This window comes from Acomys russatus, chromosome 31, assembly GCF_903995435.1.
Source record: "Acomys russatus chromosome 31, mAcoRus1.1, whole genome shotgun sequence".
Taxonomy (NCBI): domain Eukaryota; kingdom Metazoa; phylum Chordata; class Mammalia; order Rodentia; family Muridae; genus Acomys; species Acomys russatus.
Genome location: NC_067167.1, coordinates 2402570 through 2430101, shown reverse-complemented (window position 1 = coordinate 2430101; position 27532 = coordinate 2402570). Strand labels below are relative to the sequence as shown.

The window sequence follows — 27532 nt, the reverse complement described above, 5'->3', positions numbered from 1 at the left end:
TCATTGCCCAGGTGGGGAAACTGAGGCCCAATATGCTGAGCATGACATCCATGTAGCTCCTGAGCCTAATATGGCGCCCCAACCCCCAGCTGATTGGGACCATCGGTGACGGGGTGAGAGTCCTCTGGCAGAGACTCATGTCTGGCAGGCCTACCAGGTGACAGGACCGATGGACACTTTGGGATGCAGCATGCTCTGACTGGACACGCGTGTCCTACTGTGTTCTCGGGCCGCAGCCTGAGGCCGCTGGGTTAGGGACTGGGAGTGACAGGCTGGCCTGCCTCCCTCTCAGCCACGCTGATATTTGGTGGCAGATCTGGGATGCAGAGCGGCATCCTTGGCCTCCTCCACTGGGTGCAAACTAGGACCCACCGCAGTGGTGACAGCCACACTCCCCAGATCCCTAGTCTCGGGGTCGGCTGGGCAGAGCAGACCCTGAGTCCTGACCTCCCCTGAGCACTTGGGTGTGGTGTCTACGCTGACTCAGACCCGAAACCACTCTACAATAAGCTTTCTATTAAACGTATCAAAACCACATGGGGCTCTCTGGTTGAACAAGTCCATGGAAACAAGGCATTCCTGCCACCTAAAGCAGTCTTTGCAGAGGGACAGTCAGGATCCCTTCCAGATGGCCGGGCCTCCATGGTCAGCACAGAGCTGGTGACTACAGCTCGGAGGTGGCACATGGACTCCCAGGGCTTCTGAGGGAGGCATCCGGGTGCCCTCGGCCCTCCTACCCAGGAGCTGTCCAGGGGACAGCCTGGCCAGGCTCGGCGTCACCGACGGTATCGGTATCGCTTGAAGTGGAACCAGAGCTGGAAGATGCCGTTAGCAAACTGGCAGCGGAAGCCGTGCCGGTGCGAGTACTCCCACTCGCGGCTGACGATCTTGAAGGCAATGTCCTCGTAGGGCGGGCCAGCGTGGAAGCGCAGGACGGCAAAGTCGCGGTTGTCAGGGCAGGCCTCCAGGAAGTACTCTGGCGTGGCGCGCTTGCGGATGAGGTCGGGGTAGAAGATGTTGAACTTGTAGCCCTGCACGATCTTGGGCGGCGGGTTGTCAAAGTCATAGTGCGTCTGGTTGTACTTGTTCCACTCGAAGCCCGTGTGCACGCGGTTGAAGAAGCGCGGCTTGCGCGGCCGGTACTTGTCAGCCCACAGATAGGCGCGTCCGCCCAGCGGCATCTCCACGCTGAACTGCGCCTCGTCCTGCCCCATGCCCTCACGTGCACGACGGAAAAAGATGTCCTCGGCGCTCTCGCTGGCGTCCCCTGTGAGAGCAGAGGGGTCAGCTGTGTGGCCCCCCTCCCCCTCCCTCTCCCCACTCTGGGCGGCCCCCACCTGTGGCCTGGAGCTGTTGGCGAGACAGCTGCAGGCGCTGCAGGTCCTCATGTGGCTCCAGCACGTGCGCGTCCAGTGGCAGCTCATGCGCAGTGAGCAGCCGCGGGCTGTAGCGGCCGGCATCGTAGTCCGCCAGGCTCTGCTGGATCAGGTCCTCCTCCATCAGCACTGCCTCACCATCCGCCTCTGGTTCGGCCTCGGCCTCGGCCTCCGCAGGTGCTGGAGCCTCCCCAGGTTCTGTGGGGTCCACTGATGGCCCGGGAGTGGGGGCCCGCTCCTCAGGCTCAGGGCTGCATGGGGTGGTATTGGGAGAGGTGAGGCCCACAGCACCTGTTCACCCCCGCCGGCCCCCTTCTGCAGGCCCTTCCTTACCTGCGGGTGGCCGTGGGCTCCGGCTTGAGGATGGGGAACAGTGGCTCGCTCTCCACACCTTGCTCCTGCTTCAGTTTGAACAGTTTCTGCCGAAGAACATCCTGGTGGCGCTCCCGGAGCCTGGGGACAGGAGGGCCGTCACCATCCCAGAAGGGTACATTCTCACAGAATGGCCCCAACTTGACACAGTGCCTGGCCCACTGAGACCGGGGACGTCAGAGTAACCAAGCCAAGCCAGCAGCTGCCGTGTTTACACCACGGTGCCAAGCATGCACGGAATCTATATACAGACCTCTTGCCAGACTGGGAGGGGACAGAGGAAGCCAGAGGGGACAAAGGGGGAAAAGCAGGTCTGGAAGGGCGGAGACAGGGGAAAGGGGCCTGGGGAGAGGGCGGCACCGACCCCAGGTGCCCAGGTGGTCAGGCCAGCAGGGGCAGAGCCTCACCTGGCCCTGGCCATGTGTGCACGCAGCTGCTGCAGCAGGCTCTCCCAGTAGCCCATGTCCAGGTTGGGGCCGCCCGCGCGGATCTTGCCCTCGATGCCCTGGAAGATGACCTGCAGCTGGTTGTACGTCTTGCCTTTGAACACTGACTGTACGTCAGAGCTGACCGAGGCGTTGACCCCCTCCCGGCGCTCGCCTGCAGGATGATGAGCTACTCAGCGTGGACCAAGGTCCCTTGCTGTCCACCCTGCCGCCCTCCTAAGCTGGTCCTGGGCTGCGGCCACTCCCTGGGGCTCCTAGGAGAGGCACAGCCGCTGTCCAGCATGTGGGGTGGAAGCCTCCTCATGAGGCCGCCCTCCTCCCAGTTAGCCGCTGCTGTGCCCAGCAGGGAGGCCTTACAAGAGCCGGGAAGATGCTTCAGGCGGCTCACCTGGGCCTTTGCCGGAGGCCTCCAGCTTGCGGAGTTTGGCAATCTCGTCTTCTGTGATGGTTGTCATGTCGCGCCAGAAGTCCACGTTCTTGCCCTGCTCCAGCTCCATGTACACCTGGATGTCCTCCAGCAGGTCCTCCATGTCGGCCACCGTGAGGCCGTTGAGGAAGGTGTAGGGCTCGTGCATCTCCACGGCCAGGTCGTCGTCCTCTGCGCTGATGTACTTGGCCAGCAGGTCGATGGGCTTGGCCCGCCCATCTCGGATGCGGATCTTGGAGCTGTGGGAGGTGATGGGGTTAGCAGGGTCAGAGTGACCCTGGATGACCCAAGACTTCCGCAAAAGGCCTGGTGAGTGCTGACACCCGGCTCAGGCTGACAGCAGTGTTGGACAGTCTCCTGTGCCTGGCCCTCACCAGGGTGGGACAGCAGGGCTGTGCTCAGTTGCCTTAAGTGAGCCCCACACACAAAGGACGAGAGCCCCATCTCCCCACCAGTGCCCTTTTTTTGGGGGGAGGGGGGTTGTCGAGACAGAGTTTCTCTGTGTAGCCCTGGCTGTCCTGGACTCGCTTTGTAGACCAGGCTGGCCTCGAACTCACAGAGATCCTCCTGCCTCTGCCTCCCAAGTGCTGGGATTAAAAGCGGCACCACCACTGCCCAGGTCCCACCAGTGTCTTAAGAGGACACGGAGGGAGCGCCGCGCACCGCAGCTTGGCCTGCCGCAGGTGGAAGCTGTCTTCCTGCTCCTCCCAGGTCTTGAAGTGCTCCGCCTCCTTCTCGCGCTGCAGCAGCTCCAGCTCCTGCTCCCGCATGGCCTTCTCCCGCTCGCGTTCCAGCCGCAACTGCTTCACCTGGGGCAGCAACACAGGTGACACCGCGCTGAGCGGGTCCCTGCATGCCCGACCCCCCGAGGGGCGTGAGGGGAGCCCCGCCAGCGCGCCTCAAGCGCCCACCTTCTGCAGCTCTAGCCGGTTGTCCTCCTGGATCCTCTTGTTGCGTTCCTTCAGCTCCTTCTCTTCCAGGTGGCTGATGCCCTTCTTCTCCAGCGCCTGTGGGGGCAGCCGCTCACTCACCCACTCGCGCCTGTGGGGCAGCCACTTGCGTCTGTGGGGCAGCCGCTCACTCACCCACCCGCGCACCCTGGCACGCTTGCAGGGGAGAGCCCCCACAGGCTGGCGTGTCTGCTCACAGGCCAGCACGGCAAGGCTTTGGGATGCAGACCCAAACCTGCCTGGGATCCTCGGTACAAGGGGCTCCCAGACACAGCCTCAAAACTCTGCACGGCACCTCCATCCCTGCTCTCACCATGTGCACATGGTAACCATGAGTCGCCCTGCAGGCAGCGTGGGCCACCTGGCTGTGACAGCCCAGCACAGTGCAGTGCTAACAGGGTACTGAAAGGGACACGGCGGGTGGCGGGGGGGGGGGGGGGGTTCTAGGCTATGGGGCCATAATGGCTTCCTGAAGGACAGGAGCCATGAGAAGCTGGGCAGGAGGAACAGCAACACAAAGGTGTGCGGCGGCAGCGAGGCGCCCTCCTAACACTCACCTTGTTCCAGATGAAGGTGCCCAGAAGATTGTTGTCCCCGAAAGGGTTGTCGGTGTTGGTGTAGCCCATATACTCCTCGCCCCAGCCCATCTTCTCCCGCTTCCTGCGCTCCTTAGCCTCCTTCTTGGCCAGTCGCCGGGCGCGTTTCTCCTCGGGCGTCTCGAAGGCCTTGAGCAGCTCTTCTTGCTGCCTCCGCTCCTCCCGCAGCCGCAGCCGCTCCTGCAGGCTCTGCTGCCGGCTCAGGGCCAGGGCAGCCGCCTCAGGGCTCTGGGAGCGTCTCGGTGATTCTGAGCTAGATGCCGATGACCCTGGGGACGAGCGCCTGCGACCCTGCCGGGCCCAGGAGCCCTGTGCCCGCTCCTCACCGGAGTCAGAGTGTGAGGACTTGTCCTGTGCGGGCCACTGGGATGGCCGAGGGCTCCGGCTTCGCCTTCCGGACCTCTGCTCCTGGTCTCCATCTGAATCCGACCTATGGAGAACACGCCAAGGCCTGCTCAGTGTGGGCTGCCGCTGGGGCACCATCCTAGGTGCTGGGGTCATGTGATCAACACATTTATCTTTGAGGCCTCATCAATCGTAAATCACACCTGTCTCCACACAAACTAGGCTGGCCTACACTGAGCTACAGAAGTCTCAGGGACATAACAGACAACACCCCAAGGGACTAAGAAGGTTAATGAAGGTGAGGGGACAGTTCTTTTCATTTTTGTTTTGTTTTTTTGAGACAGGGTCTCTCTGTGGAGCCCTGGCTGTCCTGGACTCGCTTTGTAGACCAGGCTGGCCTCAGAGATCTGCCTGCCTCTGCGTCTCGAGTGTTGGGATTATAAGCATGCGCCACCACCACCCGGTTTCATTATTTTAAATATGATTTCTGGGTGCTCTGCGTGGTGGGAACTCTTTTTAAAGCCCAGTCTGGCCACCAACGGACAAAAATGGCCCCGTCTGTCTCCTAAGTGCTGGGGTTACTGGTGTGTACCGTACCATCAAGTCCCACTGAGATGACAGGTCGAAGGGACGAGGAATGACAGATGAGGCCCAACGGGTGGATTCTCTGACATCCTGGGAACCATGAAAGAGGAAAAAGCACCACCAGGTAATATTTCGAGGACACCAGTTCTAATCTCCAGCACCCACAAAAGAAGCGCTAAATGTGATCGTTTAAGACTGAAATCTCAGGTCGGGCATAGTGGCGCCCACGTATAATCCCAGCACTCGGGAGGCAGAGGCAGGCGGATCTCTGAGTTTGAGGCCAGCCTGGTCTACAAAGTGAGCCCAGGACAGCCAAGGCTACACAGAGAGACCCTGTCTCGAAAAACCAAAAAGTAAATAAAAATTATTAATAATAATAAATAGAGAAGGCTGTAGCCTCAGTGTTTTATGAGCGGTGTCCTGGTTAGCCTTTTGTCAACTTGTGAGACAAGCCACAGCCACTGAAGAAGGAACTTCCACTGAGCAGAAATAACAATGAAGAAACGCAAAAAAATGTCTTTAACGACGAGGCAACAGCCGTTGGCGCATGCCTGGTAATCCCACGCACTGCAGAGGCTGAGGCAGGAGGCCAGCCTGGGCTACACAGCGAGTTCCAGGCCAGCCTGGGCTGCGCCTGTGGATGGACGGGCGGCAGGTGCGTCCACCTCGGTCCCCTGCTCTCACGTCGCGGGGTCCCGCCCGCCCCTCAGCTCCCAGGCCGGACGCCGCCCCCGGAACGCTCACCCGCGGCCCCGGCTCCGCCGTCTGCGTTCGCGCCGCCCCTCGTGCTCTCGCCGCCTCCGGCTCCTCCGCCCATGGCTGCGGCTGCGGCTGCGGCTGCGGCTCCGCTTCCTCCGACCCCTGCGACCCGCGGACCGTGAGCGCGAGCGACTGTCACGACCCATTTGGCGGTCCGCGCCGCGCACGCGCAGGCGTAAACAACCAGGGCCTTGGCGTCGGGGGCTTTCCTTTGTCGCGGCGCGCTCAGGGCTACCCGAAAGGCGCCTGATCCCGGAGGACCGACTTAGTCTCTCTGCCCTCGCCCTCCAGGAACACCACAACCCGAGATTTCTCTTGGATTCTTAAGTCCGGCGCGCATGATGGACTCCGAATGGGTCGCCCTCACACCGAGCGGGAAACTCTCCGTTCAGGCAGTGAATTAGACTGACCTAGGCGGGTCCTAGCGCCGGGGGCGGGGCATAGGGAGGCGGAACCCAGAAGAGCCGATTACAGGAAAAAGGTGGAGTGGGGTGGGCGGGGCTTACGGAGATGGACGCTGAAGGAACCAGGAATCCTGCTGAGGCTGAGAGGGCGGAGCCTGGGAAGGAACCCGAACGTGGCGGTTACAAGACCCGAGATGGGCGGGGACTGGTGGGCTTGATTGACAGGCGTTACCGGGACTGCGGAGTCCAGGGTACGGAGGAGGGGGAGGAGGAGGAGGAAGCCGCGGTGGGCGGGGACCAGGAAGCGGGATGGAAATTTTCGCATCTAGGGCGGGGCTAGTTAATCCAGTTGGGGGCCCGGCCGGGAAGGAGACGTCAGAGAGGCGCGGAAAGGTGGGCGGGGCCTAAGAAGCTCTGAAAACCGAAATCCGGACGTAGTCGCGGGAAGCCTTGCGTGTTCGAGGCCAGCCTGGTAACATGGTCCCCGCGCTAATAAAACACAAAGGAAATGGAAGGAGCCTGGCTGACACTGGGTGGGGCTGCCTCCTGTTCCGCCGGTCAGTTCGCGTACACAGTGGGTCCGGCTGTGGATAATCTAGATAGGGGAGCTGTTTGCTTGTTGGGATCCGTCACGTGGCGCCCACCGACTTCCGCTCTCCCACCCCACCAGCCCCGGGCGCAGGCTGAAGCCATCGGGGACGAGTTGTCATTTACTAGAGATTTATTTGAGATTTCAACTTAAAAAGAGGGGCTGTGGCGGGCGGGGCGGGAGCCTGGGCTGCATACAGTGCCAGCTGCGGCTGAGCTGGAGGGGCAGGGCCCCCGGTTGGATTGTCACACACCGGACAGCGTGGGCTGAGGACCCGGACTCCCTCGCCCTGATGAGTAAGACACACGAGGTTTGGAGTTTTGAGAATGGATTCAAGCAATAAAAACGACCGAGGCAAGGGTGTGCGGTCCGAGTTGTAACCACCGGAAGGAGGAGGAGAGGGCTGCGGAGACAGTACCGTGCCAAGGGACCCCACGGGGAGGGCATATTGCACTGAGGTTGGTGTGGGGCAGAACAGGAGCTTGCTGGGATGGCTTGAGGGGACAGAGGTGGGCCGGGGACACCTCGTCAGCCGTGGAGGTGCCTCCGGGACTTACAGTACAGTTCATAACGCCGTCCACGGTGGGGCAAGAAGAGGATACGGGAAAGGATGGGGGACCACAAAGATATTTACAGATTCTTTTTGGAGAGGGTCTCACGTAGCCCAGGCTGAACTCCTACTGCATATAGCCAAAGATGACCTTGCACTCCTGCTTCTGCCTCCACCAGCCAAGCGGGGCATGGGAGCTGTGTGCCACCCCGTCAGGTTCACGAGGCTGGGTAAGCTCTGCCCACTGATAGGGCCAGACCAGGCCTGTGTCCTTCTTTTGACCTCTTGAAACACAGTTTGACTCTGTAGCCCAAGCTAGCCTGGAACTTGCCACAAATCTGCCTTAGCCTTCCAAAGTGCTGGGATGACAGATGTGACACTACAACTGGCAGGGTCTGTGCAAGCCCTGAATTAACTCACTCAGCCGCTAACCACCTCCATGTTGACTTGTGGGTCCCAGAACATCAGGACTTCCATAAGCAAACCGCAGCCTTTGGATGGATATCCAGACTTAATACAATATGGAACGGTGTGAGGTCCAGGCAACAGCCATCTCTCCTCCTCAGCCCTCACCAGCAGGGGTCCTCTCTCAGGCCACTAGGGGAGGGCTGTGTCAGGCTCCCCACTGCCTCACTAGCCTGTGGCAGTCCTTGTAGGCCAGCCAGATCCTGACCCCCATGTTCCTGAAGGTGCAGCCCAAAGGGCCCACGCAGCTGACCAGAAGGCAGTGTCCGGGAGCTGCTTCCGCTTGGCCTTTACAACAGTCCAGCTTGACGCCTTCCACAGGGACACCGTGTGGGAACACCCACAGGGCAGGGACCTGACATGACCAGGCTGTGCCCAGCACGCTGGGGTCTGCCCAGGGGAGGAGACTGCTCTCTTGCCCTGGTGTTCCAGTGGACACAGGTCTGGTAAGGTCACTGTCTGTCTTATTTTCTTCAGGCAGCTGTCACTGCAGCCTGAAGTCTGGCCGTGCCCTTCTTGGAGTGGGATCCGCTCTGAAGGGGAGTTCCCCGGGAGTTGAGGGGACCCACACCCCCAGTTTCAGGGTGTCATGGAAATGAGGAACAGACAGTGTGCACCCTCCCAGTCAGCATCAGGTGTGATTGTAGCCGCAGGGCATTCGTGCTTGATGGCGTCCTTTTACGTGCCGGTAAACAGATGCAGAGAGTACACAGGGCACAGCTAATCATGGTGTGCTTGGGCCCCAAACCTGAGGTGATGGCCGGGACCTGCAACTCAGGAGCACAGACTGGGATGGCAAGTCCCTCTGCAGGCCACCACGAGTGCCCTGGGGTGTGTGGGCTCTACTGGAGCCTCATGGCCACTGGGGCTGGGCCCCTCGCTAGCAGGACATGTAAAGCCGGACCCACCAAGGCTGCAGCCTCTTCCTGGGTTTTCTGTGTTGTTTTTCCTAGAAAATCACTCCTGTGCTCCCTCTCCTAGTAAAATAAATACAGGATCGGCCACTCTGAGTGATGCCGCCCCAACAGGCACAGGTAGCGGCAGATGGTAGCCCAAGCTATCCTGGGGACAGGCCTGGCCGCTGGTATCCGTCAGTGGGGAGGGCGAGAAGAAGTTGGGCCAGGGCCATCGGGATGGTGTCACTGAGCTCTGGGCCCCAGTAGGGGGGCAGCGCCTCCAGGAAGTGGCTGGGGTGGCAGAAGGACGCTGGGCTCCAGACTGGGGGCTGCATAGAAGTTACTGCAAAGAGCAGAGGGGTGGTGAGGAGGGCGGAGCCCAGGAGGCAAGCGTGGGTGGCGCAGAGGCCAGACAGGCCTGGGTTTCCTGGGTCAACAACAGGCTGACAAATCTAGAAATGTCTGTGCCTAGAGCAGGGGGAGGGAGGGAGGGACAGAGGAGTGGAGGGGAGGGGAAGAGGAGGAGGAGGAGCTCCGGCCTAGTCCTCCCACCCTGCCTAGGGACTTACTGTGTCGCTCTCGCCGTCGGAGGCGGGCCGTGTGCTATAATGAAGCGGGGAGTACACCCAGCTCCTCTCGTCGGTGGGCTGCGCAGCGCGTGCAGGAGGGGTGCAGAAGAGCAGGGGGCGAGGAGCAGACAGGCAGAAGGAAGAGACAGAAAGTAAAAGAGGGGACCCCCACCCTAGGGAGCAGCTAATCCCAGTTCCCTGTGAGGGGCACCTGCCCCCAACCCTCGGCCATGGAGAGGCAGCGGCAGAAGCGGCGGGAAGCAGTTAGTGAAGCTGGGTGCAGGCGGGACGTGGGGTGGGGGTGGGCAGGGGATGGTCTCCTCCCCGCCCCCTACAGCCTCAGGCCCTCCCTGCTCTGGCAAGGCCCCTGGGCTTCCGCAACCCTCAGCAGCCCCATGGCCAAGTGCACACTCAGGACCCTGAGGCCACCCACTGAGCACTGTGGGTGCAGGGACAGGACATGGCCCCTGCACCGGCTCCACCAGAGCCGAGCCCCAGCGGCTTCCACAGGCCCCAGCCCTGAGAGGTCACGGAACCCCTGCAGGGCTTCCCCGTGACAAGGGGTGGGGCACAGACAGGCCTCAGGTGGCTGGTAGGATTAAGAAGAGCCTGGGGTCACCTCCCAGAGGCCATGGCCTACTTCCCTGCAGAGGGCAGCCTTGCACCCCACCTTGGCAATCCCTGACTCCATGAGACCCCCATCCTCCTGCCTCCACCGCTCAATGCTGGGGTGAGGGGTGTGGGCCGCACCTGTGCTGGGCCTGCTACTGCAGTGCTGTCCAGCCCCAGCTCTCTGGACCTGGGACCCATTGCTCATATGGGTTAACAGCCTCAGCCCAGTCCAGTCACAGGTGCTGGGAGGGGACTATGAGGACAGTGTTCCTCTGAACCCTGTGTCGTTGTGGGTTCCCTGTGCAGGCCAAGCCTCAGTTTCTCCTCCTGTGACAAATGCTACGGAGGGAACGGCAGAGCCTGGCTCAGTGGTTACGGCAGCAACACTTGCGCCTGGATGGTAAGAGGCACCCCCACGCATGGCACAGGTGGGCTGGGGTCTCGCAGACCCTGCCGCAGACGGTAGCTGAGAGGGAGCAGGTTTAGGTCACAGCGTGTATCTGGTCCCACAGTGGGGCTCAGCTGACCTACACCATAGCTGTGACTTTCCTCGTCACTTGAGAGAAAGGGTATGGAGTGCTGTGTTCCGGATCTCCCCATCTCCACGCGTGACGGGCTGAGGTCACTTACAGCGCCTGTGTGGCTTGGTGTCACGGCCCGCAGTTGGCGACGACGGGGAGAGAAAAGCCAGTATCTCCCACGAGCGAACTGGCCACACAGCGGGCCGGGCGGGAGGAAGGAAGAGAGGAGAGGGCAGAGAGGGTGAGGCGGGGTCCAGGCAGGGGGCACAGGCGGGTGGCTGAGCGTGGCTGAGCAGCAGGCACAAGCGACTGAAGCAGGATGGGAGTAGCAGCTGGGGACCTAACCCAGGACGCAGCCCTGGGCCCAAGGCGGGTGACAAGTATGCCTGAGCAGGGCCCTCTAGGGCCCGAGGGGAGCAGCTTAGAGACAGGGGATGAGAAGGGCCCTCTAGGGCCCGAGGGGAGCAGTTTAGAGACAGGGGATGAGTTAGTAGGGAGGCAGTGAGCACCCCAAATGGATGTCAGGACAACCCTGGACCCCAGATGAGGTTGTAGCACCAGGGACAAGAGATGACACTAGGATAGTGCCAGCTGACCCCCAAAGGGTGATGTAGCTCTGACCTGTTTATGGGTCCCCGCACTGGGCCAGCAACCCTGCTAATATGTCTCCCTGTGACGGTCCCACCTGGACAGGTCACAGATGGCCTGGGCAGAACTAGCCTTATCCACAAAGGGCCATGCCCACCTCACTGAGCAGGTAGTATGGGGCCCTCCTGTGACTCATCGGGTCCCTAGGACCGAACATCATGAATAGAACCGGGCCCCGAAGGATGAGGTTTTCTTAGGGTTCCCAGATGGCCAGGGACACAGGGCCTCAGTCTTTGCTCAGGTCTCCCCACAGCCCGGAGGAGCAATGGCCCTACCACCCAGCGTGACCACGCCAGAGACGGAAGCAGGTGTGGCTGCCATGGTGCCTTGGGGGCACAAGAGCCTGGGGACTTGGAGGAACTTACAAAGTAGATGTCTGTGGAGGGCGCATCCTCTTCATCCGAGGCCTGGCTGGCGGGCTCCGAGGCCTGGCTGGCAGCGTCCACTTCCACAGTGGCTGCAGCTGATGCCCCAGGTGGGGGGACTTCCACTCTGGAGACAGGGAAGGGTGGTGGGTCCTAGGTGGCTCTGTGTAAAGCCGTCCGCCCAGCCCTCACTGGACCTATTGACTCCCTCCCCACCCGCCTCACAGGGTCTCATCTGTAGCCGCCTGCGCGGCCGGTTCTGTCATCCTTGAAAAGGGACCGGCCACTGAGAAAATGCCCTCCGCGCCATTCTCTAGGCTCTGTGCGGCATCTCATCTTCTTCTTTTACTGATTTACATATTCATTTTGAGACAAGGTTTCTCAACACAACCCAGTTGTCCTGAACTCTATCTGTAGACCAGGCTGGCCTCAAACTCACAGAGATCCACCTATAATCCATCCCTGCCTCCCAAGTGCTAGGATTAAAGGCCTGTGCCATCATCCGCAGCCTGTGGGGCATCTTCTCTTTCTTTTTCTTTGGAGAGGGGGGTTTGAAACAGGGTTTCTCTGTGTAGCCCTGGCTGCCTGGACTCGCTTTGTAGACCAGCCTGGCCTTGAACTCAGAGATCCACCTGCCTCTGCCTCCCAAGTGCTGGGGTTACAGGCATATACCACCACGCCCAGCGAGGAGCATTTTCTTAATTGATTGGAGGGTCTCACCCACTGGAGGTGGGGCAGGCTGAGAGAGCTCCGGGGAGCTGCACCCCGCCATGGCCTCAGTGGGGTAGCGACCTGAGCATTACGAGCACAAATAACCACTTTCCTCCACAAGCTGCTTACGGTGCTATCACAGCAACAAAACCCTTTAGCAAGACTTGGACCTCAGCCCCCCACTGCTGGGGTAACAGCTGTCACAGCCCTGTCATCTCAGCCTGGTGGCCTCCCCTGTTTAGCAGAGCAGGCAGGGCTGGGTGGGCCGTTCTCTGTGGGGCACCGGTGACAGCCTGGCTGAGGAGAGCACTCACCCCTCGCCCTGTTCCTTGGGGACCACAATCCCCACATCGCACACTGGCTCCACCTGCACTGTGATCTTCTGTGGGTCCTCCACGAGGGGCTCCTCCTGGGGCCTGCAGGACGGCCCAGCCTCAGTCTCCTCCCCCGACCCTAGAGCTGCATGCAATCCCTGGTCCCCGGGAAATTCTAGCCCGGCGCTGGGTCCCGCTGTGGCCAGCAGCCCACACGCCTGGGAGCTTGGTGCTGCTCATGTGTCTGGACACGAGGTGCAGGAGGGCCGGCCAGGGTGAAACCTGGAGCTCAGTGCCACATGCTGCTGCCTTTCAAGCAGGAGTATGGGGACACGGGGAAAGAGGGGGCTCACCGGCCATCCTGGCCCGAAGACTGCGTGCGCCGCCTGTGGGGAAAGCACAGGTGATGGCTACTGATGTCAGAGGCCGCCCACAGTTCCCAGCACTGGCTCCAAACAGCTCTACCTACCTGTACCGGGGCTGCTCTGACGTCTCTGAAGGAGACCGCTCTGGGATGGAGAGGGAGGTGGATGACAGGGTGGTGGCGATGGAAGCCGTGGTGGCTTCCTCAAAGGATGGTGGGGTACAGGGCAGGAGATCAGGCCGGCCTGTGGGAGCAGCAAGCGGGTGTGTGTGTAGGTGTGTGTGTGTGTAGGTGTGTGTGTGTGTAGGTGTGTGTGTGTGTAGCCCATCTCCCCTCCCACTCTGCTCTGCCTCAGGCCCTGGCCTTCAGCACCTGCCCTCCTAGATGCTCCATCAGCCGCCCTGTCCACTCCCATCTATTGCTGACACTCCCACTGTCAGACACCTAGACCACGGACATCCTGAGGAGCCCCGCAGCCATTCCTTCCTGCTGGTGTACCACCTCTCCACCTCCCGCCACCTCAGGGCACTGGCTGTTATCGCATCCCCGGGCCCATGTGCCTGGGTTCCTTCAAGGCCTGGTTTCCTGGGTGCCCAGACCCCAGGCTAACAGGTCACCTTCGTCCTCAAGCGTAGGATAGCTTCGGGCCCCCCGCAGGTCGTACTGTGCATCTTCTCTCTCGGTGGGGATCTGGCTAGCTGAGAAGGCAGCAGTGGGCCCCAGGGGTTTGACTGCCAGCAGGGCACCACGCCCTTTCTTGGATGGGGAGGATTTCAAGGCTGCAGAAAGAAGGGGGCCAGGAGTCAGTGCTGGGGTCACTGATCTCAGATTCCATGGCTTCCTAGAGACAACTCTGCCCTCCTTCACTGCCTGAGTCCTGTGGTCCATTCTTCAGGACCACACAGGAGGCTGGGTGCAGGCCCCTCCCAGCGTCCCTTGGCTGGGCCTGTGGGAGCTGGGGTGCAGCGCCTGAGCCTGCAGGTCAGGGCTCACTGGAGCTGGCCGGCTGCCCCGCTCTTCCCCCAACCCCCGCTGGGGACTCTGGCCCTTGCCCCTGCCCACAGGCCTTGCTCACAGGAACTCTTCCGGAAGACGGTGCTGCTCATGAACTTGAAGAAGCGCTCAGCATAGAAGCTAGGCCGGTGGACAGAGACCGTGTCCTAATGAAAGACAGTGGGCGGGGATGGTGTCACGGACGACTTATGCACGCACCAGCCTTTGGCTTGTTTACTGACACAGTCACTATGTAGCCCAGGCTGACCTCCAACCCACCCAGGCTTCTGCCTCAGCCCCTTGAGTGAGCAGGGGACAGGCATACACCACCTTTCCTCTCCGTCCTGACCTCAGCACACATTCTGGAAGCTTCCACCTAGACCTCCCTAATGACTCTTTGAGTTTTCCTGTTGGGCCTAGATTTGACTGGCCATCTCACACTGGAGTTAAGAATCACCAAGGCAAGCCGGGCATGGTGGCGCACGCCTTGAATCCCAGCACTCAGGAGGCAGAAGCAGGCGGATCGATGTGAGTTCAAAGCTAGGCTGGTCTACAAAGGGAGTCCAGGCCAGACAAGGCTACACAGGGAAACCCTGTCTTGAAAAACCAAAAAAAAAAAAAAAAAGATTCACCAAGGCAGGGCCGGGGGAGCAAGGCCCCTAGCAGCTTGCACTCACTCGGAGCCCAAGCCAGAGGTCAGGGCTGAGCTGCAGAGCGCCTGGACAGGCGACAGGCCTGGCGTCCCTGGGCAGGACGGCACTCAGTTGCTGGGCCAGTGGTACAAAGAAAGAGCAGCACTCACCCCATCATGGACCAGCGCCTTCCAGGTGTGCTCAAGCTTCTTGATGAACCTGGGGACAGGCAGAATGTCACCCCCTGTCCAGTGCCAGCCCGCTCTGACAGGGAGCAGCCTCAGGGACGGTGGGCAGGGGGAGTGTGGACAGCGTGGCGGCCATGGCCCGCGCACCTGTATGACTGCAGAATGTCGATGATTCCGATGTGCAGCAGCAGCCGCTCCCCTCGCCCGTTCACGGCAGGGATCCCGCCCATCCTGCCGAGAGAGGCTCAGATCAGGTGAACGCAGGAGGGCCTGGTCCACAACTCTGGGGACCTCCATGTTGGGGGCGGCTGGGAGGCTGAGCAGACACGGCACCGTCCATGCACATGCACACTGCACCCAGGCCATGGCCACCTCACACACCCTAAGGTTAATGCAACAGGGCTGCCCCACAAGGGCACTAACTGCCCCACTCCAGTTAGTGACCCCCTGGATGCCACAGTGGCCAAAGCCCCACAGGCTCAGCCCACTCCACACGGGCCACACAGGCTCACCTGGTCCCCTTGGGGCCCCACGCAGACCCTACAAAAGCCAAGATGGTCTGAGGGGGGTGTCTGCACAGGGCCTTTGCTCACTCTTGTCCCACCACAGGGGACGGAGCTATGGCCAACAGTTCTCAGAGGTCCAGCCAGGGTCACTGGGCGTCATCTCTACAGCTGTGGGTGAGATGGCTCTTCCCGACTCTGCAGACTTTGTACCCACAGCTGGAACTCTGAGGGACAGGGCACCTCCCTTTCAGGGCCATGAGGGGTGGGCTAGATGCCGAGGGGGAGGTCATGTTGGCTGCTTCACTGCAAAGCCACTGTCACTCTTTGTTTGTTTCTTCGAGACAGGGTCTCTCTGTGTAGCCCTGGCTGTCCTCGAACTCACAGCGATCCACCTGCCTCTGCCTCCCGAGTGCTGGGATTAAAGGCGTGTGCCACCACAACAGACAGCTTCCCTGTCCCCTTGGGGCCAGGCCTGTAACTATAGACAGCCTGTCCATTACCCTACTTACGTGTCATCTGTCTCAATGGCCTCCCCACGGGCAGCGCCACCCTGGATGGACTCCATGGCCGTGGAGTACAGGGCCTTCTGTGCCACCGGCCGCTTCTCGTCAGCCGTGCTCTGCGCTCCCTCGGCCTGGCGCTCGCGCTCCTGCTGGTCAATGTTGTGCACGCCCAGCAGGAGGCTGTAGTCCATGATCTTGAAGCTCTCTAGCACCTGGGCCGGAGACACAGGTCAGGGGACGGGCGGAGGCGGCTGCTAACCCAAATTTAAGGGGGCCCCGCAGCACCCTGCCCAGGTGTGTAAGTGCGCACGGGGTGGACCACAGGGTCTGGACCAGGAGGAGGTGCTCAGTCCTCCTGCAAGGGCAGCGGGGGTGTCCTGGAGCTGGAAGCCAGAGCGGCTCAGGCCAGGCAGAAAAGCCAGGAGGGCCCTGAGCTGGTACTCCAGGGACCCTTCCTCCTCATCTCTGCAAGACACAGGACTTAGAAACTACTTTCAGGCAGGCCTAATTTGGTGCACGCCTTTAATTCCAGCACCTGGGAGGCAGAGGTAGGTCAATCTCTGTGACTTTGAGGCCAGCCTGGGCTACATAGTGAGACACGGTCTAGAAAAATACATAAACAAATAAACAAAAAACCAAAATACACCTAAAAAAAAAAACAACAACAACAAAAAACCCCACGGGGGCTAGAGAGATGGCTCAGAGGATAAGAACACTGACTGTTCTTCCAAAGGTCCTGAGTTCGATTCCCAGCACTGACATGGTGGCTCACAACAATCTATAAAGAGATCTGATGCCCGCTTCTGTATGCAGGCATACAGGCAGGTAGAACACTGTATACATGATAAATCAATCTTTTTTTTTTTCCCCTCCCAAGACAGGGTCTCTCTGTATAGCCCTGGCTGGTCCTAGACTTTCTTTGTAGACCAGGTTGGCTTCAAACTCCCAGCCATCTGCCTGCCTCTGCCTCCCAAGTGTTGGGATTAAAGAAAGGCATGTGCCACCATGCCTGGCTGACAAATAAATCTTTTTTTTTTAAGGATTTATTTATTATGTATACAGTGCTCATTGGATCACATTATAGATGGTCATGAGCCACTGTGTGGTTGCTGGGGATTGAACTCAGGGCCCCTGGAAGAGCAGACAGTGCTCTTATCTGCTGAGCCATCTCTCCAGCCCCAATAAATAAATCTTAAAAAAAAAAAAAAAGAAACACATGCTGGGTGTGGTGGGCACACGTGTCGTCTAAGCACCTCGGGTGGAGGCAGGAGGATGGGAGCCCAAGGACGTGCTTGGTGAGTTCAAAGCCAGCCTGGGCTACGTGAGACCCTCACACTATGCAGTCGCCTCAGGCTCCCTCCAGCTTCTGGGCTGCATCTGTCCCCTGCACTGCCCCCTCCCTGTGGCTCTGTGTCTCAGAACCCTCAGAACGTCCCCTCGTCTCTGGTCACTCCGGCCTGTGTGGCCGCAGCTCCGTGCGTGCGCAGGCTGCAGAGCCCTCATGCTCTTCTCTCACAAATAATACGTTACTTTGCCTTATTTTTTGAGATAGGGTTTCATGTTGCTGAGGCTGGCTCAGGCTCACTGCGTAGCTGAGGCTGACCCTCCCACGCATATGCCTGTGCCGCCACAGCCAGTTTCTGTGGCAACAGGATGTAATCCATAGCTCCAGCATGGTGGGCAGGGTCTCCACTGAGTGTGCACACCCCACCCACCCCTCTCATGCTACCTAAGCACTAACCACAGAGCTCACCTCAACCCGTCTCCACTTTCTATGAGGGGATAAGTTATGTTTAGCTATAGCCCGAGTGATCCTCCTGCCTCAGCTTCCTGAGCGCTGGGATGACAGGAATCACCAGCGCAAACTGGTCACGTCACTGAGCGTGGCAGGCTGGCCGCAGGGTGACGGGGAAGCTTACCAGGCAGTCGCGCTGCAGCGTCTTGACCAGGGCGCCGAAGGTGTCGGAGTCCAGCAGCAGCCCTTCCGGCATGTCCTGCATGAAGTCCAGGTCCTTGTAGGTGGGCAGGCTCTTCTCCTTCTCCTTCTTGCTCGCCCTGCGCTTGTACGTGGAGCCCTTGAGGTCAAACTTGAGGTGCATCTTGACAACGCGGGGCAGCACGTTGTTCATGACCACCACGCGGATGTTCTTGCCGCCTGACTGCACACAGTACAGCCCGTAGAACTTGGGCAGCAGCGTGCGTGGGTTTTGGTTGAGGTTCTGTGGGGCGAGGGCACCAGATGCAGTCAGGTGGTGGGTATGGTCACCCAAGGTCCAGCCTCAACCTCGGAGCTCAGAAGAGTGGGGACATGACTTCTCAAGTGCCCTCCATGCGCAGCTCCACCCTGACCACGCCCCAGCCCCTCCCTGGGGGATTCTAGGCGGGGCTAACCCTGACCACGCCCCCGGCCCCTCACTGGGGATTCTAGGTGGGTGCCCACACTAACCATTTCTCCAACCTTCTCATCTAGTTGTTTTTCAACACAGGGTTTCTCTGTGTAGCCCTGGCTGTCCTGGACTCACTCTGTAGACCAGGCTGGCCTTGAACTCACAGAGATCCGCCTGCCTCTGCCTCCCAAGTGCTGGAATCAAAGGTGTGCGCCATCACCATCCAGCCTGTTCTAGTTTTTATTTTAATGTGTAGGAGTGTTTGCCTACGTGTGTGAATATTTATGTCGTGTGTGCCTGGTGCCTACAGAGGTCAAAATGGGCATTAGACTCCTTGGGCCTTGGGCCTGGGGTTGCAGGCAGCCGGGAGAAGCCACATGGGTGCTGAGGCCTGAGCCAGTGTCCTCTGCAGGAACAGCTGATGCTCAGACCGCAGGAACGCTCTTACCATCCCCATTACCTCGCTTTTGTTTGTTTTTGTTTTGCTGTTAGGGTCTCGGTGTGTGGCCCCCACTACCTTGTGGAGCAGTCTGACCCACCCATCTGCTTCCCACGAGCTGGGCTGGAGGTCTCACTACGCAGTCACCCTGTCCCGGCCTGCACCACACACACTGCCGTCTGCTAGTGTGTCTGCGTATGCATGCATATGTGAAGGTCAGCAATCATGCCATGTGCCAGGCCGGGGCGAGCGCCTTTCCCCTCAGCTGCCCCTGGCTGCAGCTCCTGCCTGGGATACCACCCCATGCAGAAGTCCCACCCTGTGCCATCCCAGGAACACAGTTGCTGGCTCACATCCTCAGCACAGGAGGGTGGAGCCAGTGCCTGCGTGGCCTGCCTTTTACGAGGGGTCCTAGAGTCTACCTGTGACTCGGTGCTTTCTCATCCCTCAGGCATCTGAGAGAGGCGCTGCTGGGGGAGGATGGAGGTCGGGATTCCCACACGCCACCCCCCCTGCTTGGGGCCTGGGAACGAGGTTCTGGAAGGCCCGCTCCCACCCGAGCCACGCACCATGTAGTAGCCAGGTAGCAGCTTCTGCAGGAACTCGGCCTCCTTGTGCATGACGGTCTTGATGATGAATTCGTCGTCGCTGGTGACGTAGAAGACGGAGCCGCTGGCCCCGGGGTTGGACAGCTCGATGAGTGGCTCGTTGCACAGCGAGTACTGGAGGGCAGAGGTGGCAGGCGCTAGCAGTGGGAACTGCACTCCATGTTACAGATGTGGCTGCTCCAGCCACACAGACTGCGATGGCTCAGGCTCTGGCCTGCTCCCATGTGACAGTGGGCACACATCTCCCCTTCCTACCTATTCCCACCTGGAACCTCGGCGTGACCACACCAGAGCCCTGGTGGCCATGCCGGCTCATGCTGACAGCCCGGCCCTCAGCCATCTTCCCTCCCCAGCTGACATTCATGTCTCATCTCTGTAAGTCACTGTCTTTCCCCTGCTCCAGGGGAGGACGCTGACGGGGAGGGACATTCATCTCAGCCAGGCCATCTGTCTGTCCTTCCTCCGCCCACTGTGGGAGCCATAAATACCCCTGGGAGGCAGCAACGCCCACACCTGGCTGTGCTCCTCTCCCCACACCGCTGGCCGGTCGTATCATGGTCACTGGGTGGTGAGGGACCCTCCCGGGAACCGAGGTGCCTGCCCTGCCTCTGTGCCCACTGTGACCATTGTAAACAGCACCCCAAGTTCAATTACCCCAAGGCCCTCTCAACCACAGGCGCCCAGCCTGAAACCCCAGCCGCTCTTTCTCTTGGAAACTCTGCCCAAGTCAACAGGAACCGGTACACAGGGACAATGACTAGGACAACAGAGCAGGCCGCCATGAGCAAGCCATGGCCGAAGGCTTGGTCCCCACAGTGTGCTCTTGGGTGTTGATGGAGCCTAGGAGAGGAAGTGAGGTCACAAGGAGGAGTGTCCTTAAAGGGGCCCTGGGTCTCCATATCTGTTTCAGCAGCGAAAGCCACACTCCTACCTGTGGGAGGAGCCATGTAGCCGGTGTTCTCAGGCTCCAGCCTGGGGGGCAGCTTGTTACTTGGTGATGCTGACTTACCAAGTAATCGTCTGGCCGGATGCCGAAGAGCTCCCGGAAGTAGCGGAAGGCAACAGGTGCATAGGTCTTGAAGCGGAAATCCTGGAAGTGGTGGGCGGGGGTGAGGTTGCTCCCTTCACTGCGGAGGAGGATGCAGGGGGACGCTGTGAGGGATGGTGGCTTTCTGGGATGCCTCTCCCCATTTGTTCCATGCACGACCCCACAAACAACTTGGGAGTCCCTGCTTAGTGAAGATGTTGTGACTGGCTTCAGGATATACACTAATGACCACCCCTCCCTCCCTCCATTGCACACAGGCATGTGAGGTCAGAGGCCAGCAGCTCTCCACTGCATTTCCTGACACACTGACACACAGGAGATGGCTCAGTCAGTGGGAACCTCCTGCCTCCCTGCACTGAGGTGACAGGCACACACCAGGTCTGCCTCCCTGCACTGAGGTGACAGGCACACACCAGGTCTGCCTCCCTGCACTGAGGTGACAGGCCCACAGCAGGTCTGCCTCCCTGCACTGAGGTGACAGGCCCACACCAGGTCTGCCTCCCTGCACTGAGGTGACAGGCCCACAGCAGGTCTGCCTCCCTGCACTGAGGTGACAGGCACACACCAGGTCTGCCTCCCTGCACTGAGGTGACAGGCCCACACCAGGTCTGCCTCCCTGCACTGAGGTGACAGGCCCACCCCAGGTCTGCCTCTCTGCACTGAGGTGACAGGCCCACACCAGGTCTGCCTCCCTGCACTGAGGTGACAGGCCCACACCAGGTCTGCCTCCCTGCACTGAGGTGACAGGCCCACACCAGGTCTGCCTCCCTGCACTGAGGTGACAGGCCCACAGCAGGTCTGCCTCCCTGCACTGAGGTGACAGGCCCACAGCAGGTCTGCCTCCCTGCACTGAGGTGACAGGCCCACAGCAGGTCTGCCTCCCTGCACTGAGGTGACAGGCCCACAGCAGGTCTGCCTCCCTGCACTGAGGTGACAGGCCCACAGCAGGTCTGCCTCCCTGCACTGAGGTGACAGGCCCACAGCAGGTCTGCCTCCCTGCACTGAGTTGACAGGCCCACAGCAGGTCTGCCTCCCTGCACTGAGGTGACAGGCCCACAGCAGGTCTGCCTCCTTGCACTGAGGTGACAGGCCCACAGCAGGTCTGCCTCCCTGCACTGAGGTGACAGGCACACACCAGGTCTGCCTCCCTGCACTGAGGTGACAGGCCCACACCAGGTCTGCCTCCCTGCACTGAGGTGACAGACCCACACCAGGTCTGCCTCCCTGCACTGAGGTGACAGGCCCACCCCAGGTCTGCCTCCCTGCACTGAGGTGACAGGCCCACACCAGGTCTAGCTTTTTTAGTGGATTTTGAGATGAGAACTGCAGGCTTGCAATTCGGTCACGTCACCCACAGCCCCCCAGAGGCGTTCAGAACAAGACAGGGCTGTCCAGCCTCTTTGGCAGCTGGCTACAGTCATGGGACCAGTTTTTGCCCTGGAGATGACGCAAGTGGCGCAGACACTTTGTGTGTCTCCTTCCTGCTGTTAAAATGCTGATGTGAAGGCAGGAGCCTGGGCAGCCTCGGCAGTGACAGACCGCTCAGACAGAGTCAACCACACGAGGGCGGCACCTACCTGGGAAAGAAAATGCTCTCCACCACGTAGAAGTCCTGCATGAGCACGTCCCGCTCCGGCTTGGAGCTGAGGTTGCCCACCGTGTACCCAATGCCCAGCTGTATGGCGCCCTTCAGGGTGGACGAGGTGGTCTGTGGGGAGATTGGTGGCATCAGGGCCCTAGAGGCCTCTCTGCGCTGTGCAGACCCCGACCCCGGTGCACCGCAACGCAGACATCCAGCTGCTGCAACTCCCCAGCCTCCAGCCCGAGAACAGCCACCTTCCACAGCCACATGGGGCAGACGGCTCTGTCGCAGGGGCTCAGGGGGACAGCCACTTGCCATGGGGATGGGTGGGGGCTTGTTTGGAGGTAGCAATGTTCTAGAACTAGACAGCAGGGACAGTTTCACATCTCTGACAGCTGGACACTTCAGCCGTGGCAGGGAGGCTGTGGCCCTGGTGCCCTAAGGCCAGCCACGGCCCCTCCCTCCCTGGCCACCCATGCCAGCCCCCAGCTACCTTCTTGTATGTCGTCTCTCCCGACGCATCGACGCCTCTGTGACCCAGCTTCTTCCCATGGCCAGGACCTGGCTGCCCTGTCACTGAGGGGGCCTAGGGAACAGGGACCAAAAACAGGTTGGGATGGTAGCCAGAGCTTCTGGAAGCTGATGCGTAGGGAGGCTGCGGGGATCGCCAGGACCAAGCTGCCTGCGGTTCTCTGCACCTGCCACCAGGGGCCGCTGTTCTCAGGAACCCAGCTCCCCCTCCCACGCCACAATCCTCAGGACACCAGAACCTAGGCCTCCGGACCTCCACAGCTCTGCGGGCTCGGGGTGCTCTGGGGACCCTTCCTTCCCAAGGACAAGCTCCTCCAATTCCTCACCATGAACTCAGGACTCTCAGGCTCCAGGTCGCAGTGTCAGAGACAGCAGGCTCAGGTGGCCAACGCCAGAGCCTCTTGCTGTGAATAGTGACACACACACACACACACACACACACACACACACACACTGCTCTTCCTGCCCGACACACACACACACACACACACACACACACACACACACACACACACACACACACACACACACACACACACTGCTCTTCCTGCCCGACACACTCAACAGTATTTGAGCCCAGAAAAGTGCTGTGCACAGCCCAAGAACACACAGCAGCAGGTCGGGTGCCTCCTCAGAGAGGGACTTACCTCTGCGAGGACTGCCTTCTTCTGGGTCATGCCTGGGAAGGAAGGCACATTTCACACACACACACACACACACACACACACACACACACACACACACACACACACTGCTCTTCCTGCCCGACACACTCAACAGTATTTGGGCCCAGAAAAGTGCTGTGCACAGCCCAAGAACACACAGCAGCAGGTCGGGTGCCTCCTCAGAGAGGGACTTACCTCTGCGAGGACTGCCTTCTTCTGGGTCATGCCTGGGAAGGAAGGCACATTTAGTACATGTCTTTCTTTTGTTTGGTTTTTTAACCTCAACGCACACATGCAGATGGGAGGTACTGGCCAGTGCCTTCCTCAATCACTCTCCATGTTGCTTTTTTTTTTTTTTAATTAAAAAAAAAATATTTTTGGCTGGGCGTGGTGGCACATGCCTTTAATCCCAGCACTCAGGAGGCAGAGGCAGGCGGATCGCTGTGAGTTCAAGGCCAGCCTGGTCTACAAAGTGAGTCCAGGACAGCCAAGGCTAACAGAAAGAGACCCTGCCTCAAAAATGAAAATAAACAAACAAACAAACAAACAAATAAATAAATAAATTTTAGGTTGTTTTCAAGATAGGGTTTCTCTGTATAGCCATGGCTGTCCTGGCTGCACCTTGGTCTTTGAGGCAGGGGCTCTCCCTGAGCCTAGAGCTCACCACTACTAGGCTGCCTGGCCTCTGAGAGCCCTGGAGAATTGTCCCGCCTCCACCTCCCCAGTGCTAGAATTACAGGTGTGCCCCTGTGCTCAGCTTTTTACCTGGCTGCTAGGGATTCGAATTTTGCTCCCCACACTTGCACAGCAAGACCTTTACCCACCAAGCCATGTGTACCCGTGCAGGGTGACTTCCTCCCCACCCCAGGCTCAATGGGGTCACTGGATCCCAGTTTCAAACTCAGGGCTGTGTGGACTGCAGTGCTGATGATGATGGTGTGGGGGTTCCAGAATGAGTGGATGGAGGTCCACATGGTCATGAGGACTCGCAGAATGTTCTAGAGGTTGCCTTGGCCTCTCTGCAGTCAACTGTGCTTTTCTGTCTGGGGCACAGAGAGGTGCCTCAGGGAGACAAGTGTTGGAAACTGCGACTAGCTGCTATTGGCCACGGAGGCGTGACACAGTCATTCGGCTGTCACATGGGCGACAGGAGGCAGCCAGAGGAGGAAGGCTCTACCGGCTGACCCAGTATCTGCCTCGAGAATGGACAGATACGTGGATGCTTCTGTGCGAACTGCAGTGGCATCTTCTATAACTTGCAGGAGGGCCCTGGGCTGGAGGCAAGAATTCACCTGTGTTGTCACCAGCTACCAGGTTGGCGGGTGACACTCTGAGTTCAGCTTGGACTACAGGCCCTCTGACCTGATCAGGCCCCTGCCTCAGTTTCCCTTCCTGCCAGCTCACCTGAACTGGCTAAAACATGGGAGCCAAGGGAGACCTTGGGGACACAGTGGAGGGGACGAGGACAACAGGGTCTCACCCAGTGGCCCTGACACAGTGGAGGGGACGAGGACGACACGGTCTCACTCAGCGGCCCTGACACAGCTCGGATGCGCTCTCCTCCCAGCCAATTATCTTCTGAGTGAGCAGCCCCGTTTTCCAGGAAATTATGTTTAAAAATAGTCAGGGAGGAGGGGAGGTAGGGCACCAGCTGGCTACGGGTATGGTGCATGAGCCCGGTCAGCCCACATCTGCCGCAGCACCCACACATGTGGGCGAGGGTACCTATAGGGACCTCACAACGACCCCTCGACCTTCAAGCCAGCATCTGCCTCCCCAAGGCTGTGTGACCTCAGGTAAGTCTAAGAATCTCTCTGGGCAGGTTGGAAGCTGTGTCCCAGCCTGTCACATGGGCTGCAACTGCACACTGCCTGGGGACAGCACCCAGGCTGCTCCCTCTGCTCCATTAACCTCACCTCTGTAAAGCTGGCTGTACCCATCACCTGCCCAGCTCCCTACCAGGGGTCTCCTGGCAGCACTGGCTGCGCCCCCAGCCACCCTCTCTGCCCTGTCCTCAAAACCCCACTCGCTTTCTCCTGCTGAGGCTCCTCCATTCACGAGCATTTGCTGCCTGCCTGCCTGTGGGTACCAGTTCTCCGCCTCTGCACCCAGCCCTCCCTCCACACTGCCTTCCCACATGGAGAGGGCTGTGGAAACTGAGGCAGGGAACAAGTGAACTGGGGCCACTCCTGCCGCAACCCACAGTGACACCAACAGAGGAGAAACAGAGAGGCCTAAGGCACAGGAAAGAGGAGAAGGGGCTGAAATGGACAGGAAGCAGAAACTGCGCCAGTGGGGAGATCCCAGATCCTTGACACAGCCGGCCTTAACTCTGCCTCGGAGAGCAAGGCCTGGGGCCAGAAGGGGAGGAAGTACAGAGGGGGAGGAGGAGGTGTGCGCCGACCCACACCAGCCTGCGGCCTGGGCCACACCAAGTGCTTCCTTTCCAGACACCTCCTGTCTGCTCACGCCACCCAGGCCTCTTCCGTCCTGCCCCAAGGCCTTTGCACAGCTGTGTCCTCCGTAGCTCCCTCTGCCAGACTCCTGCAAGCCTTGCCCACACTGGATAACCCTGTTGCTCAGCAGCTGAGGGCCTGGTGGCTGCTGGCCCCGTGTGGCACGTACGCGTGACCTGCTCTGTCTGTGGAAGAGGCCTCCTCATGGGGCGGCCTCTGAAAGCCTAGCATGCGGTCCTGGCGGTCGCAGCATTTCCGGCCAACCAAGAAAGGCATCAAACACCCACCCACCCCTGGGAGCCGGCCACAGTGCCATGACCACTGACGAGACCTACAGAAGAGTCACCTGCAGTGACGGTCCCATCCGCAGCCACACGGCTGGACACACGGGTGTGGTGTGGGGCTCTGCACGGGGCCGGGGGCTGGGGCTGCCTGCCACCCGTGGGAGGACTGACCTGGCGGCCGTGCCGAGGCCTCAAGGACAAAGAGAACATGCTGCTGCCCACCCGGGACTCCTCACACTGCACAGTGCGCTCCTGTCCTGTTGACTCACGCACTGGGTTAGCACGCAGCTAAGAACAGGAGCCAGGCCCGACACTGAGGACCCAGAGAGGAAAGCCACGCAGTGTGGGTCTATGACAGGACATGCCCAGGATGGGGAAAACACAGAGGGAAGTGCATTCGTGCACTGGAGCTGCCTTACAGAGAGGGTCCCTGTGAGAGGTGGAATGTTCTGGAACTACATAGATATCCTGGCTACACAATCGGAGAACACCCTGAAGATTAAGGTGTGTATACCTTAAATGAGTGACCCTGCAGTCCACCAACTACAGCTCAAGTCAAAGCACACATGACCACTAGGGCAGCTTTCTGGGCCCTGCAGGCTCCACCTGCCACAGAGCGCAGGCCCTGGCCTCTGAGTGGCAGGGGTCAGCGTGCTGTGTCCTGGCTTCACAGCCAACCATCAGCTTCACCTCCCCATCTGCTCAAGGCTTGAGGACGCAGCGGGTGGTGGTGCCCTCCAGCTGTGGCAGCACACCTTGGTCCCCGACTCCACCTTGACAGTGAGTGAGGGCACAGGACAGTGGTGCTCATGTCTAACAGAGAAAGCTCGGCTTCCCGAGAAGCAGGCGAGTCCAGAGGGCCTCAGGCTGTGTCACCATGCATCTGCCAAGAGTGTGCCTGGTGTGTGCAGATACCCAGCCACCCTGTGAGCTCTGTGTAGCCGGGGACACCCGTGGGCACTCAGCACAGCCGTGGGGTTCAATAGTCTCTTTCTGCTCCAGGCACTTTAGGATTAGGTTTAAGTTTTAAGAGCTTTAGGTTTGTCTGAATGACACAGTCCCAGATGAAGACCCGTCTGGTCTGCACAGACCTCCAACGCCAGGAACAGTCTACTGTGAGAGGCACTGGGTGTCAGGCCCTTCACAGACACTGCACAGCACACACCAGACCTGGCCCTCTGTCCCCAGAACGGCAGAAACAGAAATGGGGGGGAGCAGGGAGAGGGAGGGAGAGGACTTGGAGGGCAGATGAAGGGAGGAGGTGACACAAAGGAGATGAGGCATCCCTGTAGATGACCACCTTCCCCTGGTAGGCAACATGCCACACTGCTGGATGTGTCTGGTCACCCACTCCCAGAGAAACAGCATCCTGTAGCTGCAAGGCCGGCACAACGGGACACAAAGCACAGTCCAAATCCTGGCCCTGGAGCTCCTGGCCTCTCTGTGGGTTAATCTTTGTCCCACACCACGAACAGCTGGACAGCACTGGACCCTTGGACTCCAAGGGGCGCTGAGAGCTGCTGTCCCCACCTCCTGTGCCTGATGCACCTGGATCAGGTGAGCAGAAATGAAGAACCCAGCCATGCACGAAGTCTCAGGACCATCATCTGAGCACCCAGGAATCCAAGGCAGGGGGATGACGAGTTTGAGGCCTGCCTGGGCTACAGGGCAAGATGGCGTCTCCTACGGTATGTAGGTAAGGGGAGGATGTTGAGACAGGGTCTCACTGTGTAGACCAGTCTGGACTTGAAAACACAGAGATGCTCTTGCCTCTGTCCCTGGTGCTGGGGGTGGGGCAGCTCAAGCCAGGCGAGGGCTCTACTCACTGAGCTAGCAAAGACGCCTG

At 59.8% G+C, this 27532-nt stretch overlaps 2 protein-coding genes across 3 annotated transcripts; both read right to left on the bottom strand.

Moving 5' to 3' along the window:
* Positions 1-499: 499 nt before the first annotated feature.
* On the bottom strand, positions 500-6002 carry Cactin (cactin, spliceosome C complex subunit). The gene is made up of 9 exons (XM_051172725.1): positions 5842-6002; positions 4129-4597; positions 3533-3628; positions 3285-3430; positions 2583-2860; positions 2156-2348; positions 1710-1829; positions 1338-1627; positions 500-1267 (listed from the first exon to the last, which is right to left on the bottom strand). The coding sequence occupies exons 1-9, from the start codon at positions 6000-6002 to the stop codon at positions 777-779; spliced, it is 2244 nt and encodes a 747-aa protein (XP_051028682.1). The 3' UTR covers positions 500-776.
* A 3293-nt stretch (positions 6003-9295) lies between these two features.
* On the bottom strand, positions 9296-21833 carry Pip5k1c (phosphatidylinositol-4-phosphate 5-kinase type 1 gamma). Of its 2 annotated transcripts, XM_051172979.1 has the most exons (15): positions 21746-21833; positions 20130-20247; positions 19082-19234; positions 17606-17905; positions 15693-15898; positions 14825-14908; positions 14660-14708; positions 13940-14024; positions 13482-13643; positions 12970-13108; positions 12854-12886; positions 12501-12602; positions 11476-11602; positions 10572-10649; positions 9296-9407 (listed from the first exon to the last, which is right to left on the bottom strand). In XM_051172979.1, exons 1-15 carry the CDS (start codon positions 21784-21786, stop codon positions 9318-9320), a joined length of 1767 nt encoding a protein of 588 aa, XP_051028936.1. In that variant the 5' UTR covers positions 21787-21833; the 3' UTR covers positions 9296-9317. The 2 variants fall into 2 exon arrangements, with proteins under 2 accessions (XP_051028936.1, XP_051028937.1); XM_051172980.1 differs by lacking the exon at positions 10572-10649 and having other exon boundaries at positions 21746-21828.
* Between the last annotated feature and the right edge of the window lie 5699 nt (positions 21834-27532).